This window comes from Eleutherodactylus coqui, chromosome 5, assembly GCF_035609145.1.
Source record: "Eleutherodactylus coqui strain aEleCoq1 chromosome 5, aEleCoq1.hap1, whole genome shotgun sequence".
NCBI lineage: Eukaryota > Metazoa > Chordata > Amphibia > Anura > Eleutherodactylidae > Eleutherodactylus > Eleutherodactylus coqui.
Window position 1 is genome coordinate 129763941 of NC_089841.1, and position 17242 is coordinate 129781182.

General features: G+C 39.8%; 2 protein-coding genes across 3 annotated transcripts in view; one reads left to right on the forward strand and one right to left on the reverse strand.

Annotated features, from left to right (window-relative positions):
• Window positions 1–17242, reverse strand: part of C5H5orf63 (chromosome 5 C5orf63 homolog) — a 287813-nt gene that overhangs the window by 144352 nt on the left and 126219 nt on the right. The window lies entirely within an intron of this gene.
• Window positions 1–17242, forward strand: part of MEGF10 (multiple EGF like domains 10) — a 106441-nt gene that overhangs the window by 68790 nt on the left and 20409 nt on the right. For both annotated transcript variants that reach the window (XM_066603140.1, XM_066603141.1), the window contains exons 8-13: window positions 1409–1545; window positions 1848–2060; window positions 7734–7908; window positions 8738–8858; window positions 11920–12083; window positions 12605–12707. In XM_066603140.1, coding sequence (XP_066459237.1) covers window positions 1409–1545; window positions 1848–2060; window positions 7734–7908; window positions 8738–8858; window positions 11920–12083; window positions 12605–12707 — 913 coding nt within the window. The remainder of the gene's footprint in view (window positions 1–1408; window positions 1546–1847; window positions 2061–7733; window positions 7909–8737; window positions 8859–11919; window positions 12084–12604; window positions 12708–17242) is intronic.

Consider the following 17242-nt stretch of genomic DNA (forward strand, 5'->3'; position numbering starts at 1 on the left):
CCAAACATATCTTTTGGAATTATGTCCCAAAGGTTCCAACTTGGTCTCATCAGACCATAACACGTTGTCCTACATACTTTTGGTAGATTTGATGTAGGTTTTGGCAAAACATAACCGAGCTTGGTTATTTTTCTTTGTTAGAAGAAGCTTCCATCTTGCCACCCTACCCCGTAGCCCAGACATATGAAGAATACGGGAAATGGTTGTCACATGCACTAAACAACCAGTACATGCCAGAAATTCCTGCAGCTCCTTTAATGTTGCTGTAGGCCCCTTGGCAGCCTCCTGGACCAGTTTTTCTTCTAGTAACTTTTTGAGGGACGTCCAGTTCTTGGTAATGTCACTGTTGTACCAAATTTAATCCACTTCTTGATGACCATCTTCACTGTGTTCCATGGTATATGTAATGCCTTGGAAATTTTTTGGTACCCTACTTCTAACTGATACCTTTCATCAATCAGATCCCTTTGATGTGTTGTAAGATCTTTATGGACCATGGCTTTTACTGAAAATTGCAACTAAGAAAATTTCAGGAAAATCCTTCCAGAACAGTTGAACTTTATATGGGATCAATTAGAATCCCTGTAAATAATGATAGCGGAGTGCTGATTACTATTTATCATGAGTTTAAATGTGATTGGCTAATCCTAAACACAACAACATCCCCAAATATAAGAGGGTGTTCACACATATGCAACCACATTTGCATCAGAATGAAAGGGGTTGTACCAGAATTACAAATTTTTGACTATTCACAGGATAGAGGGTAATTTGCTAATCAGTGGGGGCTCCTACTCATGTCCTCATCACTGCTCACCTACTGCACTTTCTGCAGTGAGAATAAAATTGAAGCACTGCCGCTCCATTCATTTTCCATGGGACGGCTGTAGATGGCTGAGCAGCAAGCGCTTGGGTATTTCCATAAGCCTCATAGAAATGAATGACCGACTGCGCATACTAGGCCAGTGTTCCATTCAATGTGGCATCACTGCTGGTGGGAGAAGCATCCTCGCAGTGACAAAGAGAGAGTGACACTGGACTTAATTTTCATGATCGGTGGGGGGTGTCAATGGTGAGACCGCCATTGATCAGCAAGTTATGCCCTGTGGATAGGGAATAACTTGTATTTCTGGTACAGCCCCTTTAAATACTAATCAAATAATATTTGTAGTATACACACCAATCCTTCAGAAGTTTAAGATTTATACATACAAATAGAATAGTCTTCATCCTTTATATTATGTCAGATGATATTGTGCGGTATGCTCTATGTGTAAGATTTCTGTATTCTTTTGCTTTAGGGCAGCTGCCTACAATTAATGGGGTCAGGTGCTTATTTTAATTATCTGCAGTCACAGTGTGTTGATCATCTTTTATCGCTGCATGATAACCTTCTGTTTCAATTTAGGGCACAGTCTGTGGTCAGCCTTGCCCTGAGGGTCGCCATGGCAGAAACTGTACTCAGGAGTGCCAGTGTCACAATGGCGGTACATGTGATTCTGCTACAGGTCAATGTCACTGCAGTCCTGGATACAATGGAGAACGGTGAGGATGAGTTAGTTAGAACAATATTATGACTCGGTGTATAGTGAGTCCAATATCATTGTAGAACTGTCTTATAGAATTGAAAATGAGCATAATGACATGAGTTAGTATTATCTTTTATTCCGTACCTGTTGTGTGGATTACATTAGTTTTAGGATTTATCATAAAGCATTGAATAATCTTATTTTATTAAACTCTGAGTCTCATCTATTGTGTACCTGTAACAACAGTGTAGTCATAGCTGAGTTTCTCCAGGCTGCTAATCCTAATGAATCATACTTCTAGCCACGTTCTGTTTTTAGATGCCAGGAAGAATGCCCAGTTGGGTTATATGGAATGAATTGCGCTGAGACCTGCCAATGTCGAAATGGTGGAAAATGTTACCACATCAGTGGCGCTTGCCTTTGTGAGCCAGGTTACACCGGCAAACACTGTGAGAAGACACTGTGCTCAGAGGGTCTGTATGGGATGAAATGTGATAAAAAGTGCCCATGTCATGGAATGAACACACAAAGGTAATGTGAACTAGTTTGTGTACTAGTCTTCTGTGTCATATATTACACTGCATCTGTCATGAATAATGTCAGGAGAGTTATTGTATATGCAGGAATGCATATACATACTATATGCAATGGGCAGTAGCTCAACAACTCATATATTCAGTTTTCTGTTTTGAATTGGGACCCAACGCTTAGTTTCGAGTTGAGGTACCCAATAATGTCAGGGTAAGACCTTTCTGACATTCTAATAACATCTGGACCTTGTGGACTAAGTGCTTGCAGTGATACAGTTTCATAGTTCATATGCTCAGTCAATACATTAATTAAGTTAAAGGCGTGGTTCCTTCAGAGCTATCCCTTTCAGAATGTGATCACTGGGGTAAACTGCTGATCACCCTGGGTCCTATTCCTGCACCCCACAGCCAGACAGACATTTACTCAGCAGTAGACTTTGCAGGTTAAATTTGGTATTGTATGATGACCCTTCATCGGGACAACTCAAAGTCTACTTGAATAAACTTTTTCTTCTAGTTCATAGAGCTATTTCAATGGGAACTTAGACTGCAATAGCTAGCTAGGTCACTGCAGTAGGAACAGAGCTCTCTACTTCCGGCAGAAATCAGCTCTGTGCCTGAGTGCAGCAGCTCAGCAAATAGTAGGGGTACCAAGCAGCTCACCCCCACTGATCTGCTAATGATGGCTTATCTGGAGGATAGCTCATCAATATCCCATAACTAGGCAACCCCTTTAACCTCCAATGGTGGAATAAACTAATGATAAAGATTAAACAATTTTACATTACATATTGAAATTGAAATTTTGTATGATTTTCTAATCCCAATACTAAAGGTGTATCTGTCTATTTTCATGTAAATGAGGGTTCAAAAGGAAGAGGTCTGAATTTTAAAAGACCTTTGGCATCGGTAGTAGTAATGATGGCTATATTGAATACGCAGGGTATCTTACCCTAGGTATGGCCTTTTTGCAATACTGATGCGTCCACCATAAGTGAAAGAGCTGACCGGTAAAGCAGTCTTTGCTATTGGGAGTGCACTGTATCATTCTGGGAAGGATTGCAGTAGAGTTTAAATGTTTTTCTTCCGATAATGAACTGGATTCACATTAGTTTATTTAATATATTGTGTATTCAGCATTTCCCAGATTTTACTGGTCCGTAGAAGAAGAAAACAGCATAATCAACAGTTCCCTATTAGTGAAAGCAATTTCATCTATTGACTTAGCTGCTAAGATTAATCAGCTTTAAGATGATAGTTAATGCCTTGCTGGCTCATCTTGGCTATGAATGATTTTGACTACTCATTCCAGACACCTACCCCTAAGCAGACCTGGCTCAGACACAATCTGAAATGCCTGGTCATTACTCATGCTAAACCAAACATCACAAAACAAACTCAGCTCCTCTTTCTGATGGGATTTCTCGCTATATGTATCACAAGATGACAAAGGCTTTCAGGAAATGTTTTCTTCTTCACAAATTTTTTTAGTTACTTTTATAGCATTATAGTAACACTAAACAATTTGACAACTTTTGTACACAAGGTTCAGTGTACAAAAGTTGTTTATTATTTGTGTTTATTGACACTATATACTATATATTTCTTTGCTATATCAAATTATATTTACATTTGGTTGTAGACAACCACACATAAAGAAAGTGAAATGATAAAATTAGTGAATATTCAGTATATGTTACACATTTTAAGCTGACACACCATTTTTGTGTCTTAAAGTGGTTTTCCAGGCAAAAGCTATTGATGGCCTATCCTATCTGGTACTTCCACCACCGGAATTGTAATAGTCACTTCAGTTCTCATTTATTTCAATGGGAGTGAAGCCAGTTAGGGCACTTCCTCTCCCATCCGTTAGGATGCACTTCCAGCCCGCTGCACTGACAGCCGGCCAAGCAATCAGGTGATATTGAAAACCCCTTTAAATTGCTACATGGGACTCCCCGTCTTATAGACACCTGACTTATGCTAACACATATCCTTTAAGTGAAATATAACATTTATTTTAGAGGAAGCAAATAAATTGTTCTACCTGATTGTTACTCTCAGAGAGGTTTCAGATCAAATATGTGATATCTTACCTCTATCCATCATCCAAAATAGTAACATCACATTCCATCTTTAGGGTTAACATGTGTCAACTTGCAATTCATTACATTTCAAGAGGTACAAAACTTTCCCCGGAACTCCCATAACTAAAATGTTCTTGACACTTGTTATTCAAAGTATCAGTTTCCTAATTCTTTTTTGACAACTGTGGTCACTAAACTAAAAAAATACCAAGGGGATTTCACACCAGAATGATTGATTAAAATATCCATTTAGATATTTAGATGTACACAGAGGAATTCGTAACACCAGCCATATGCAATGAGATCTAATAAAGTCTAGCAGCTATGGGGCAGTGTAGGCCAGTCAACACTGGAATTCACATATCAGACCATGTTATCTATTATAAACAGTCAGTGACATAATAGATGCCCAAGTTTACATGAATAGTTTTGTGTGAGAATGAGATTTCCCAGATATTTTTGTGTAGTCTTGAACAGAGGCGATAGCATGAAACATTGTTCATTTCGTTCATAGGGAGCGGCTTATCAGGACATTGCTCCCCACCATACAATATGCGATCTGATTATCGGAAGATCCTGCCATTACAATACCCCTTGAACTGCCAGCGTGGTATTACTTGTGACAACTATGAATTTTCTGTGGTTAGACAATTTAGAAACTAAAAAAATAAGAAACCATGCTGTAAGCAAAATTGTACAAAAAGCAAACAAACAGCAACTGTTTTCCTCATTTTCAAGAAGCAAATCACATGAATTAAACAGATTTAGAAACTTCTGCTAATCCTTCAAAAACTGCAGAGACCAAATAGTTGCATATTGCAAAAATTCAGTTTGCCCATGTCTGTATTGTGTAAATTCTGTTAGATTGAGACTATTATAAGGACCAATATCTGTCTTGAGACTGAAAAGTAGGGTATATTACGGGCTGTTGTTCTTCTCTACCAATGTCCCTCCGATATACTGGTTTGGAATCATGTTTTCAGCCATCCAAGATGGCAGCTGCAATTTTCTAGCTACCTAACGCACACTGTGCACTGCTCTATGATTAGCCGTCACTGATCACGTGACCACTGCTGGCCAATCAGAAAATGGGTATGTTGTTTTGGTAATTTAACAATACCAATGCACTGGGGGCATTAGATTGTCGTAAAATTGCATCGGCCAACTTGAATGCCTCATAATAGAACCCAAAACTAGCGGATCAGAGAGGCATTGACACAGAAGACCAACAGCAGGTAGTATAAAGGCCTTCTTCAATCCCACGACAAGATTTTGTCCCTGGGTTACTTTAAAGGAAAGGAAAACTTTCTACTGTGTTCTCCACAGTAGAGAAGATGAAAATTGAGTCCTCAGTAGTTAATACTTTATGGCTCACTGAAAAGATGATGATGAATAACAAGTTAATGCCGGATAAAAAAAACCTCCAACAAAGTACTGTAAAAGTCTTGGAACTTGCCATTTGTCTTTATCTTTTCAGTTTAGCTATTAAAAGTATTAACTACTGAGGACACTCCGTTTTTATCTTTACTCCTAGTGTCATAATTTATCTAGTTCAGCTTTCATTGCTTTACCTCCCATTCAGCACAGAAATTCCCCAGACGCCTAGAGGAGGCTGACAGTCTGAAGATCCTCATAAAACAATCTTACATTGACAAGACATTTGATTTGGTTCTTAGACCTGCTCTTGTAGTGAGCGGGAGGATTGTACAAGAGAAAGTGGCACAAGTGTCCTATTGTGCTGCTCGCGTTAACATGCTTCTTATTACACAGCTGACCGTGTCAGTTTGTTATGTAGCAGCAGCTGCCTTTAACTGGAGGCTCAATGGGACTGCTGTGTCAGGTACAAACAGATGGCCTCCTGGCCAGGTAGTGGATGCATGCCTGGGGCCTGCAACCGCAAAGGTCAGTTTGTCTCCTTGCTATATCCGGAAGATAAAATGGTGCACACAAAGCTGCAAATTAATTGTCATTATTGGACAATCACAGGAAGACGTGTATCCATTTCTGTGCTGACTGCAAATGTAATGAAAAATGTAGTTGGTGGCATAATTATTAACATATTATGTCTTTTTATTGGAAGACTATTGGTCTACTGCTGCTTCTCAATTGGACAAGTAGTGCCCATATATAGTAAACTGTTTGCAACAAAAGGGCCACATACTACCCACATAAACATGGCAGCTCTATAAGAGAATTAACCTCAGCATCACCTTAATTACACCATATACACATGTTCCCGTCATTTACCGTCTTTTTCTGTACTGTGGATGGATACGGCACCTCGCCCTCGGAGATGTGCGTTACAGATTTTTTTTCCCTGCGCTAGGAAGCCTTCCAAGTGGAATCCGTGCAAAAATAGAGCATGCTGCGATTTTTCCTCCGCTTCAGAAAAGGCAATTGGTTTCCACAAGTGTGCAGGAAAAAGCGTTTTTCCATAGCATTCATGTGCAGGCGGCCTTATTAGGATTTATCAACATGCAAAGACTACATTCTTCTATGGCACAACATGTTATCTATAAAGCAAATAAGCTAATAATAATTAAAAAAAAGAAGTGTTAAGGAAAAAAATGAGAGAGAAAAGAAAAAAAGGGACCAATAAAACAACTCATAATGATAATATTGTCGCTTTCTACCTTTGTAAAGTTGGTCATCTTTAACTAAATATGCCATCTTGCATTAAGGACATCTTTTTTCCCCCACATCTGCCACCCCCAATGTATATTTTTTATTACTGATATAGATTGACTTTGTTTATTAATAATTAGCATAATGTTAGATTTCCATTTATGTAATGTAGTTAAAGGGAATCTGTCACCCTTTTTTTTCAGCCCTTATTGAGAGCACTATAACGTAATGCCTGTTACACGGATTACAGTGATATGTCTGCTGTGTGTATCTGTGCAGTAGTATGGGAGAAACTTGTATTTTATTACTAGCCACCAGACTTAGAACTAGTCCTGCATATTCATTAGCTGCAGGCTGGCCACACCCATCCTGCCCTCCACTCACACTGATGTATAGCTATCTCCCAGCTAAAACACCATATAATGTGTGGAAATAAGTACATATTGAATATTATTTCCATATCATTTTTATATTTAACGTGACCCCCCCGGCTTGGACAAACAAGGATGGCTGCACCACCTCCTTTGATTGTCCAGTGCTGTCCATACGAGTAGTGCTGGCCAGTCATAGCAGCATGTAGTGTCTTAGACTACCTATATATCAGGCTGTCAGAGAAGAGGTTCGGCCAACTTTACTTGTCGGGACTGTAAGTGAAATAACAATATGCATAATTGTGTTTTTTCAAGCGAATATATAAAAATGAAATTTGCAATTAAAAATGCTAGAATATTTTATTAATTCTACTGGTATTTGTATTTTACTCTGTAACTTATGAAGCACTTGTGCCTGCAATATCAACACAGAGTAAAGTAAAAGTAAAGTTCCTCATCATCAGAAATGTTTCACTTCAACACTTTCGTACTCAAACAATGTTGGGGAACACTGGGAATGATTCTACCCCTGGTGTCATGTTCAGCCTCAGAATCATTTGTTGACTTGTCTCTTTCATCCTGTCCCCTCAGCTGTCATCCTATGTCTGGAGAATGTTCCTGTAAGCCTGGCTGGTCTGGACTCTACTGCAATGAGACTTGTTCTCCCGGCTTCTATGGTGAATCCTGTCAGCAGATCTGCAGCTGCCAAAATGGGGCAGACTGTGATAGCGTGACTGGGAAATGCATCTGTGCTCCGGGTTTTACGGTAAATCAGGACTTAAGCTGCTCTATTTCCTGCTCTTATATGTTGTAAGAGAGTGCAGAGAGAATGCTGAGGGGTGTAAATGACTAGAGGGTGTTACTTATCAGCTCTATATGATATTGGGAATAAATTGGCCCTATACAAATAATCTGGCATATAATAAATCTGACATATAATAAATCTGACATATAATAATCTGGAAATCCTGATCGTTTGGCTCTTATTTCTGGAGTGGAATTTCCTGATAATCCAGATTATTTGAGGATTAAAAGACAAACGTTGGGCAGACTTAATCAATTGGTAGACTCCTTGAATAATCAATTAATTATTTTATGTAACAGTGCAAACTTTACATTGGACCGAATGACTTGGGAAAAATTGGCTTAAACCTCATTGGTTTTTTTTGCCTTCCTCTGGATCAACATTGGGAGGTTATAGGCTGAACTGGATGGACATATGTCTTTTTTCGGCCTTACATATTATGTTATTATTACTTCTAGTAGAGTTCATGCTTTTAAAGTGAACCTCTAGTAGGGGTATATGGCATGATATATGAGCTTTTGTGATGTGAATGGAGGTATAGATGGAGTTGCATTTTGCATGTTATGTTTGGGCCCATGAGCTGCAATGTTACTAATATTAAGGCCACCATGTGTAACTAATAAGGCTATGTGTATTTTAGTTATTGTATTAAACCAGATTGTACAAGGGACATGAGCAAATTAGACTTTAAGTGTTTTTATGTCTATGTTTGTGTTAATAGTCTTTTAACGACTCCATGTGTGTCATGAAATGATGTTGTTAATGATCTCATAAAATTTTGCTGTTCTAGGGTGTGGATTGCTCCATAGCTTGTCCAGCTGGCACATATGGGAGTAACTGCTCTTCTGTTTGCATGTGTAAGAATAATGCCATGTGCTCCCCAGTAGATGGTTCATGCACATGTAAAGCAGGTGAGATTACTTAACATTTTGGAAAGTTGAAAAAAGGCACTAAATGCCAAAATGTTGAATCATTAAAGGGCCACCTTAAAGCCCCCCAGTACATATAAGTGAGCTAGTGTTACCTTGGTTATTCCTTTCTGTCTGAAACTCCTGGCCTCTTTTTCCTCGGATGGTCATGTGATCTCATTCTGACCAGCTGAGATTTACTTGGCTTTATGTATTCAGATTCTAGTCAGTTTCTCAGTCTGTGATGCTATTACATGGACTCAACCACAGAAATTGCCTAAAAGGGGACACAGACACTCCTATCACAGTTATTATGAAGACAATCATACCTTATTCTCCTGACTGTTTACTTATGGTGTGTAGATTATTTAAGTGAATATAGAATACAAATGGTAATGGCAGTGTTGAGGGATAGTACAGGTTGCAGCTGATCATGTAATGCTGTGCTGAGCATCATGGGATTGATGTGAAAGTAACATCAACATGGTGCCTGATAAGCATCAGACTGGAGGTTGCATTGCATGGAAGTGAAAGCAATATACAGAAGAGAGGTCCAGAGTGTGATAGACAATCAGGTGAGGGGGCAGAGATGGAAAAATATTTTTCACTGGAATGGCCCTTTAAACCGAAAGATCTTTTATTGACATCCTTAAGCATTGATGATGTTGTTGATTGAAAAATGTCAGCAACCCTATTACAAGTGAAATGCAGGTCAAGTTTCCCTCAAGTGCATAGAACATTATTTACAATCTTGCTTCTCCTTGTCTTAAAGGTGTTATCCCTTCAACAGCATTTATTATTTACTGTATTCACGGGATAGTTGATGCATGTATAATCGCTTTGGGCCCCACCAATCACTTGAAACTTGAAATCACTAGAATGGTGGCCCTGAGCTCCCATTCTAGAGGTGTGTGAATGGTGCAGTAGTCACACATGATTACTGCCACACTTTTCAAAGTCTGTGGGACTGATCAGGGTAGCTTAGTACAGTGCTAGTCTATTTTCATCAGTCCCATAGAGACTGAATGGAGAGGTAGGGCACACATTATTATTTATTTGAAAGCACTGTTAATTCTAGGGAACTGAACATATGGAAACATGGGGCTTAAATACATTAAATATATAAAATAACAGAAACAATAAACATCTTCTAAATGACTAACATATTGACATGGAGGGAGAAAGGACAGTAGAATCATAGAATGGTAGAGTTGAAAGGGACCTCCACGGTCATCTGGTCCAACTCCCTGCTCAATGCAGGATTAACTTAAAGGAGATGTCCCGCGCCGAAACGGGTTTTTTTTTTTTTAACCCCCCCCCCCCGTTCGGCGCGAGACAACCCCGATGCAGGGGTTAAAAAAACCACCCGCACAGCGCTTACCTGAATCCCGGCGGTCCGGCGTCTTCATACTCACCTGCTGAAGATGGCCGCCGGGATCCTCCGTCTTCGTGGACCGCAGCTCTTCTGTGCGGTCCACTGCCGATTCCAGCCTCCTGATTGGCTGGAATCGGCACGTGACGGGGCGGAGCTACACGGAGCCGCTCTCTGGCACGAGCGGCTCCATAGAAGATTGCAGAAGACCCGGACTGCGCAAGCGCGGCTAATTTGGCCATCGGAGGCCAAAAATTAGTCGGCACCATGGAGACGAGGACGCTAGCAACGGAGCAGGTAAGTAAAAAACTTTTTATAACTTCTGTATGGCTCATAATTAATGCACAATGTACATTACAAAGTGCATTATTATGGCCATACAGAAGTGTATAGACCCACTTGCTGCCTCGGGACATCTCCTTTAATCATCCCAGACAGATTTCTGTCCAGCCTGTGTTTGAAGACTTCCATTAAAGGATAACTCACCACCTCCCGTGGTGACCTGTTCCACTCATTGATCATCCTCACTGCCAGAAAGTTTTTTCGAATATTTAATCTTTCGGTTTCATCCCATTGCTTATAGTCTTTGCTTGTACAAATGAGAATAGGGCTGATCCCTCTGCATTGTGACAGACCTTCAGATATTTGTAGACCGCTATTAAGTCTACTTTCACCCTTCTTTTTGCAAGCTAAGCATTGCCAGATTCTTTAACCATTCCTCATAGGACATTATTTAGGTGAGTAGATTAGTAAGTGAGGTAGAAGGCGCTCATGTTATGGTGGCAGCAAGATTATTATAGAGTGTAGGCTTGTCTGAAGAGGTGGGTTTTCAGGTTCTTTTTCAAGCTTTCCCTGGTGATGGAGAGTCTGATATATTGGGGTAGCGAGTTTCAGAGTATAGGTGATGCACGGGAAAAATTCTGGATACAATTATGGGAACTGCAGATTACAGGAGAGCAAAGAAGGAAGTTTTGCGAGGATCCGAGATTATGTGTTGGGAAGTATCTGTTCATGGTATTAGGTTATGGATGTGTGGAGGGGACAGGTTGTGGACAGCCTTGAATTTGATATTATGTGACAACCTTACAATTAAAACTCCTGTAATCACAGTTCTAGAGATTTGTGGCGTCCTAGCAATGGCCTCCCCAGGGACCATACATATCAGCTTTTCTATTGCTAGGTGACAAAATGATGGTTATGGCATAACCTTTTTAAGCTGGTCTATTTTGTAGATTGTGTCTATTTATATCTGCATTACCATACAAAAGTAAGCTGCCTTGGCCAAAATATTACCATACTTATATTCTTTACTTGATCTGGAAGATTTACTTGTTTTCCATTATTTACACAGTGACAATATATTTCACAGCACTACTGTATACACAGAATGCATGTTACATTGGTTCTTGTCTAGTGCTGGGCTCACAATCTAATTTTCCTATGTCATATGCACCCATATATTACATGTGACTCAAGAGAATACCTGGACGAAGTACAAGTGTACTTTGTGTAATCTTATCAGGCTGTTGTGTAGTGTGTAGCAGATAGTGGGCTTCATATGCCCACATTAGTACTGATAATTACTGGTAATATTATGGAGATTAAGCAGCGTATATAGATACACTACTATTATTATAGAAGTTTGTTTTGCTTGGTTATAATTTTTAGACACATTCTTCTTTTTCTTCCCAGGTTGGTATGGGGTGGACTGTTCTATAAACTGCCCCCGAGGATCCTGGGGTTTGGGATGTAATTTTACCTGTCAATGTCAAAACGGAGGAGCATGTAATGCATTGATTGGAACATGCACCTGTCCCCCTGGCTGGAGAGGGGTAAACTGTGAACTACCATGCCAGGTAACATGCACTCTGTTTTATTTTCTAATATTTCCTTTTAAAATACAACCTACGTATCTATTTTCTTCAAATGAGTAACATAGAAGCTGATGGAAATTTGGAACGATATGCAAAATAAATTCTGCGAATGGCAATCACTAATCAACAGTCTCCAATGGAACAGAGCTGTTAACAGTGCCAATAATCAATTAACTTATATATTCCTACACTTCACAAAAATTGTCTCCAGTGACATGTCCATCAGAGATTGAGTTATCAAAAGTATCTTAAAAGCTGAACTGCCAGAAATTTGCCAGAGAGTATTACTTATATCTTGTGAGAATCAGTGAGATTAGATGAAAGCAAGTAAATAACAGGGTTGTAATATTTTAAAAACTGCATTATATTAAAATTGGTCCAAACTGATATCTTGTGGTTGGATTGAAACTAACTGATGTATTGCTGCAGTAAAACATTTTAAATATCACACGAAGGTCCTTTTTACATGCATACAATTATATATATTTTGCATTTATTTGAAGGATGGCACCTATGGAATGAATTGCACTGAACGCTGTGACTGCAGTCATGCTGATGGCTGCCACCCCGCCACTGGGTACTGTCGCTGCTTAGCTGGGTGGGCAGGTAAGTTACATGTCAATAGCTACATGGAACTGTTGCCAGCTGGAAAGATTACTATTGCATATTATAGAAAGTTTATCAGCAGAAAATGAGGCTCACGTTTTCCCCTATGCCTGTACAGTGGCGCTGGTCACAGAGCATGCCCACAACCCTCTTCCATAGATGTCAATAGGGTTTCTTATGTCCTTATGACTGCTGTAAAGAAAATCTCTGAACTGGCTCACTTAAGGCCCATTTACACGTAACTATTATCACTCAAAATTTGTTTAAACGACCCCAATCAGCGATAATTGTGCTACCATCGTGCACTTTTTGTCTGAAAGATGATTTTAAGGTGAACTTAAAATCCATAGTTCAGCCACAGAGAGTTAAAGTATCTCTCAACAGCCGCATGCTGTGTTCTCAGCAGGAGGAGGGAGATTAAATTGTATTTTGCTGGCAGCCCAAAGGAGAACAATGCAGCTGTATTCAGAGCCCAGCCCATATGCTGTGCTCTGCAAACAACTCCCACAGACCCTTTTATATGCAAATGAAGATGATAAAGTGTTAATAGACATTAGTGTCCATTAACACTTTATGCAAAACGGTCGCTAAAACTTTCAAATTTTCAATCATTTGAAAGATTATCTTTGCATGTAAGTGGACCTTTAGGGTAGTTTAAAGCATAATGACTGCTCCCATAATCATTAAATAATTAACTCCTATTGTTCTTACTGAAGAAACTGTGTAGTTTGACAAATGATGATCACACGTAATAATATGAATATGCAACCACTTTTGAGTATAATGGCCACACAACATCTCACTTTTCCCAAGACTCAAAGCTTTTCATTGAAGCAAGTAAAGGTCCATTGCTGGAGGGCAAGCCCTAATAAAAAATGAAGTTGTCTTCCCATTACAAATCCTCTCTAACAGACTGGCGTATTAGAAGCTGTATGTTTCCATAGTGTAGTTCTGTTTGAATTCATCATATTACTATTTACACATATCAGTGCTCGAATTCCCATTAGATACCACAGACCCATGCTTCTTGGTAGCATTATGGAATAGGGAGTGCAAAACAGCTGTATGTTTCCATAGTGTAGTTCTGTTTGAATTCATCATATTACTATTTACACATATCAGTGCTCGAATTCCCATTAGATACCACAGACCCATGCTTCTTGGTAGCATTATGGAATAGGGAGTGCAAAACAGCTTATAGCACTCTATAGGAACAGGGAAGCAGGGCTAGCGCATACATTTGTGCAGCTTGTTAACATCACCATCTTTGCTAAAAATCTACTTTCCCACCCCCGCAAGTGCCCTGGAGGTGGGGCTTCTGATTGAAGTGCTCTTCCTCTCTGTCCAATGGGCTTCTCCATAGCTGAGATTAGCAGCTTTAGTATCTAACCAGGAAAGCAGCTACAATTGTCAATCAGAGCTGTAGAGCAATGCAGAGCACTTTAGCCAACCAACCCACTTCCAGAGACTTGGTACATGGCAGTGAACGAAAGTTGATTTTAGTGGAGACCATAATGTTAACAAACTACACAAAAGTATGCTCTAGCCCCGTTCCCCTACCTCTACAGAGGGCTGTCAGCAGTTTTGCATTGGAAAAACTGTTGACAGACTCTCTTTAAGCATCAAGGCCAGTTTTTAGTCGAAAAGAGTAAAAACTTTAGTGTGTTAGTCTCCATTCAGTACTGATACACACATGATAAGTGCTGGTCACTCTGTATTTGTTTTTCCCTTTCTGCTTTTTTTCTTTTTGGAAGTTGCACAAGTTTTCTGTGTTGCTGAAAGAAAACAGCCATGTCTTTCAAACTTCATGCAACCCCCTTGACGTTGCATATTTAGTTGCAAGAGGTGGCATGTTTTTGGTGTTACTTTAATACTGAATATAACAAGAAAAGTCTAATATGCTAGGAGTGACAATGTGGCTCTAGATATTACTCCAGTATTGCTTATTATTAGAGATGAGCGAACCTACTCGGCTACGCCCCTTTTTTGCCCGAGCGCCGCGATTTTCGAGTACTTCCGTACTCGGGTGAAAAAATTCGGGGGGTGCCGTGGGTGGGTGGGGGGTTGCAGCGGGGAGTGGGGGGGAGAGGGAGAGAGAGAGGGCTCCCCCCTGTTCCCCGCTGCTACCCCCCACTCCGCCACGCCTCCCCCCGCCCCCCCCCGAATCTTTCCACCCGAGTATAAAAGTACTCGAAAATCGCTCTGCTCAATCAAGTAATTACTCGAAACGAGTAGGTTCGCTCATCTCTAATTATTATTATTGCCAATTATTTTTCAATGTGTCTTTATTTCTTTAAAAGTTAATAACTTTTTAGATACTTTGTATCATCCTTACGGTACATATTTTACAAGCATTTTGTAAAGAAGCCTCTTGAAGCCTTTTTTAATTGTCTTTCTGTCAATGAGCTTACTAACAAAATATGGGCAGCTTGTCGATTTATTTTGTTAGTTGCTGCCACTTCCAAAACCCCACAGTGCTGGTCTGCCAGGGGAGAATAAATAAATGACAATAAAATACAGTGAAAGATGGGCATATCTCCTTTCTCGGGCAAAGGGTTTACATTACGGTCTGTTGGATACAAGCTTTATTAGCGCTGCGACTCGAGAGGGAATGTTGATTACACAAGACAGTTACAATAGTGCAGCAAGCATAAAGACATGAGCACTTCTGAACAACTGGGTGAAGTTTTATCATGAGCCCTCAGTAATTGCCTAGCAACTTGTGCAGACCATCAAAGACCTCTTTGTCCAGAGCCCTGGCAAAAAAAAAACCCTTTCCTTCACAAATCTCCTTATCGACATCAAAACAGACCAAAATCTGTCAGAAAACCGGTTTTGCCTTAGAAGCTGCACTTACAACACGACAAGCAAGTTATTGTAGATAACATCCAAAGCATCCAGTCTCCTTCACACTGTATAGGTCATTCTCTATGCGTGATACATAAGGCTTCACGCACTTTGTAAGTTTGCCAAGTTTCTGTAACTTATAGAAGGTGAATATTTGTCAACTTTCTTTTTATACAAAAGTGCAACCATCTATTCACTTGTCAGGCAGCTTTGATTGTTAAAGCGGAGCAGACACAATTAGATTTGGGACGCTTGCTGGCAAGTAATCTGCACACAGAGCATTCACTGCAGAATATGTCACTCCTCCTAGAAAACCCCATTTTACTTCTTGCTCCTCCTTGGGACTAAAATGTAACGTTCGTTAAAGGAGGTCTAAGCCATAATTAGTTGTCCTTGTTATAAGTTTGTTCTTGGCCAGAGATTAGTGGCTCGGTCAAGGATTTTCTTCTATGCAGTTTTATAACACAAGGTAGAAAAACAGTTTAACAAAACAGGGCGCTATGAATGAGCTGCTCAGTGCAGCCTTCTGTAGCCGTCAAATGATGTGATTTCCTTTGTGGCCTCTAGCATTTGTTATGGGATTAATAATCTGCTCAGGGCTCATTAGAAATTAACCCCCTGGTTATTTCCTGACATAGGACTCAGTATTTTATTAAAACAAACGTCAAGTTCAAATAGTTGGCGTGAAGTTCTGTGTCATGAAAGTTAGACACAATGTAATCCTCATGTTGCAGAATTTTCTTTGTCTTTGGCATTTTCAAGTCTTTAGAAGTGAACTTTCTACTACTGATAATTCCCTACTTTGGTACTATGATCATGGGCATAGTTTGAGGTTCCTGGCATCCCCTTGGGATGAGTTCACACCTGTGTTTATCGTCTGTTCAGAGTTTCCATCTCTTTGTCTCATTTTTTGAGTTTTTAAAAAGGTTTTTTTTTAAAAAACAGAAAGGAAGCCAAAAGGTGTTACATTCCGTTATGTTCACGTTTTTAAACTGAACAGATAGCACTGCAGACAGCAAGCAGAAACCTAATGGAATAGAAGCAAATAGAAAGCTTTCTGTTTTTAAAACCCCCATTGCAATCAATGGTGACAAAAACTGACTTGTTTAATTCTGTTTTGATTGCATCTCTTTGCTCCAAAAATGCAACAGAGAAATAGAAATCCAAAACGGAGATTAAAGCTAGTATCAATCCACCCTTCATAACATAGTTTGTAAGGCTGAAAAAAGACATATGACCCTCCAGCTCAGCCTGTTATCCTATAATGTTGATCCAGAGGAAGGCAAAAATCCCATGAGGCAAAAGCCAAGTTACCTCATTTTAAGGGAAGAAATTCCATCCCAACTCCAATTCTGGCGATCAGAATAATTTCTGGATCAACAACTGAAGTAATTGGCAACTACATTCAAGAAAGTCATCCAGGCCCCTCTTGAATTCTTATAGCAAGTTCACCATGTTGGTTTATATAATCTTTCTTTCCTCTAGACGTAGGGGCGCCCCCTTGTTGCAGTCACAGGCCTGGGTATAAATAGATGATCTGGGAGATCTCTGTATTGTCCCCTGATATATTTATACATAGTAATTAGGTTGCCCTTAGCTGTTTTTTTCTAAACTAAATAACCCCCATTTTGATAACCTCTCTGGGTATTGCAGTTCGCCCATTCCATTTATTACTTTAGTTGCCCACC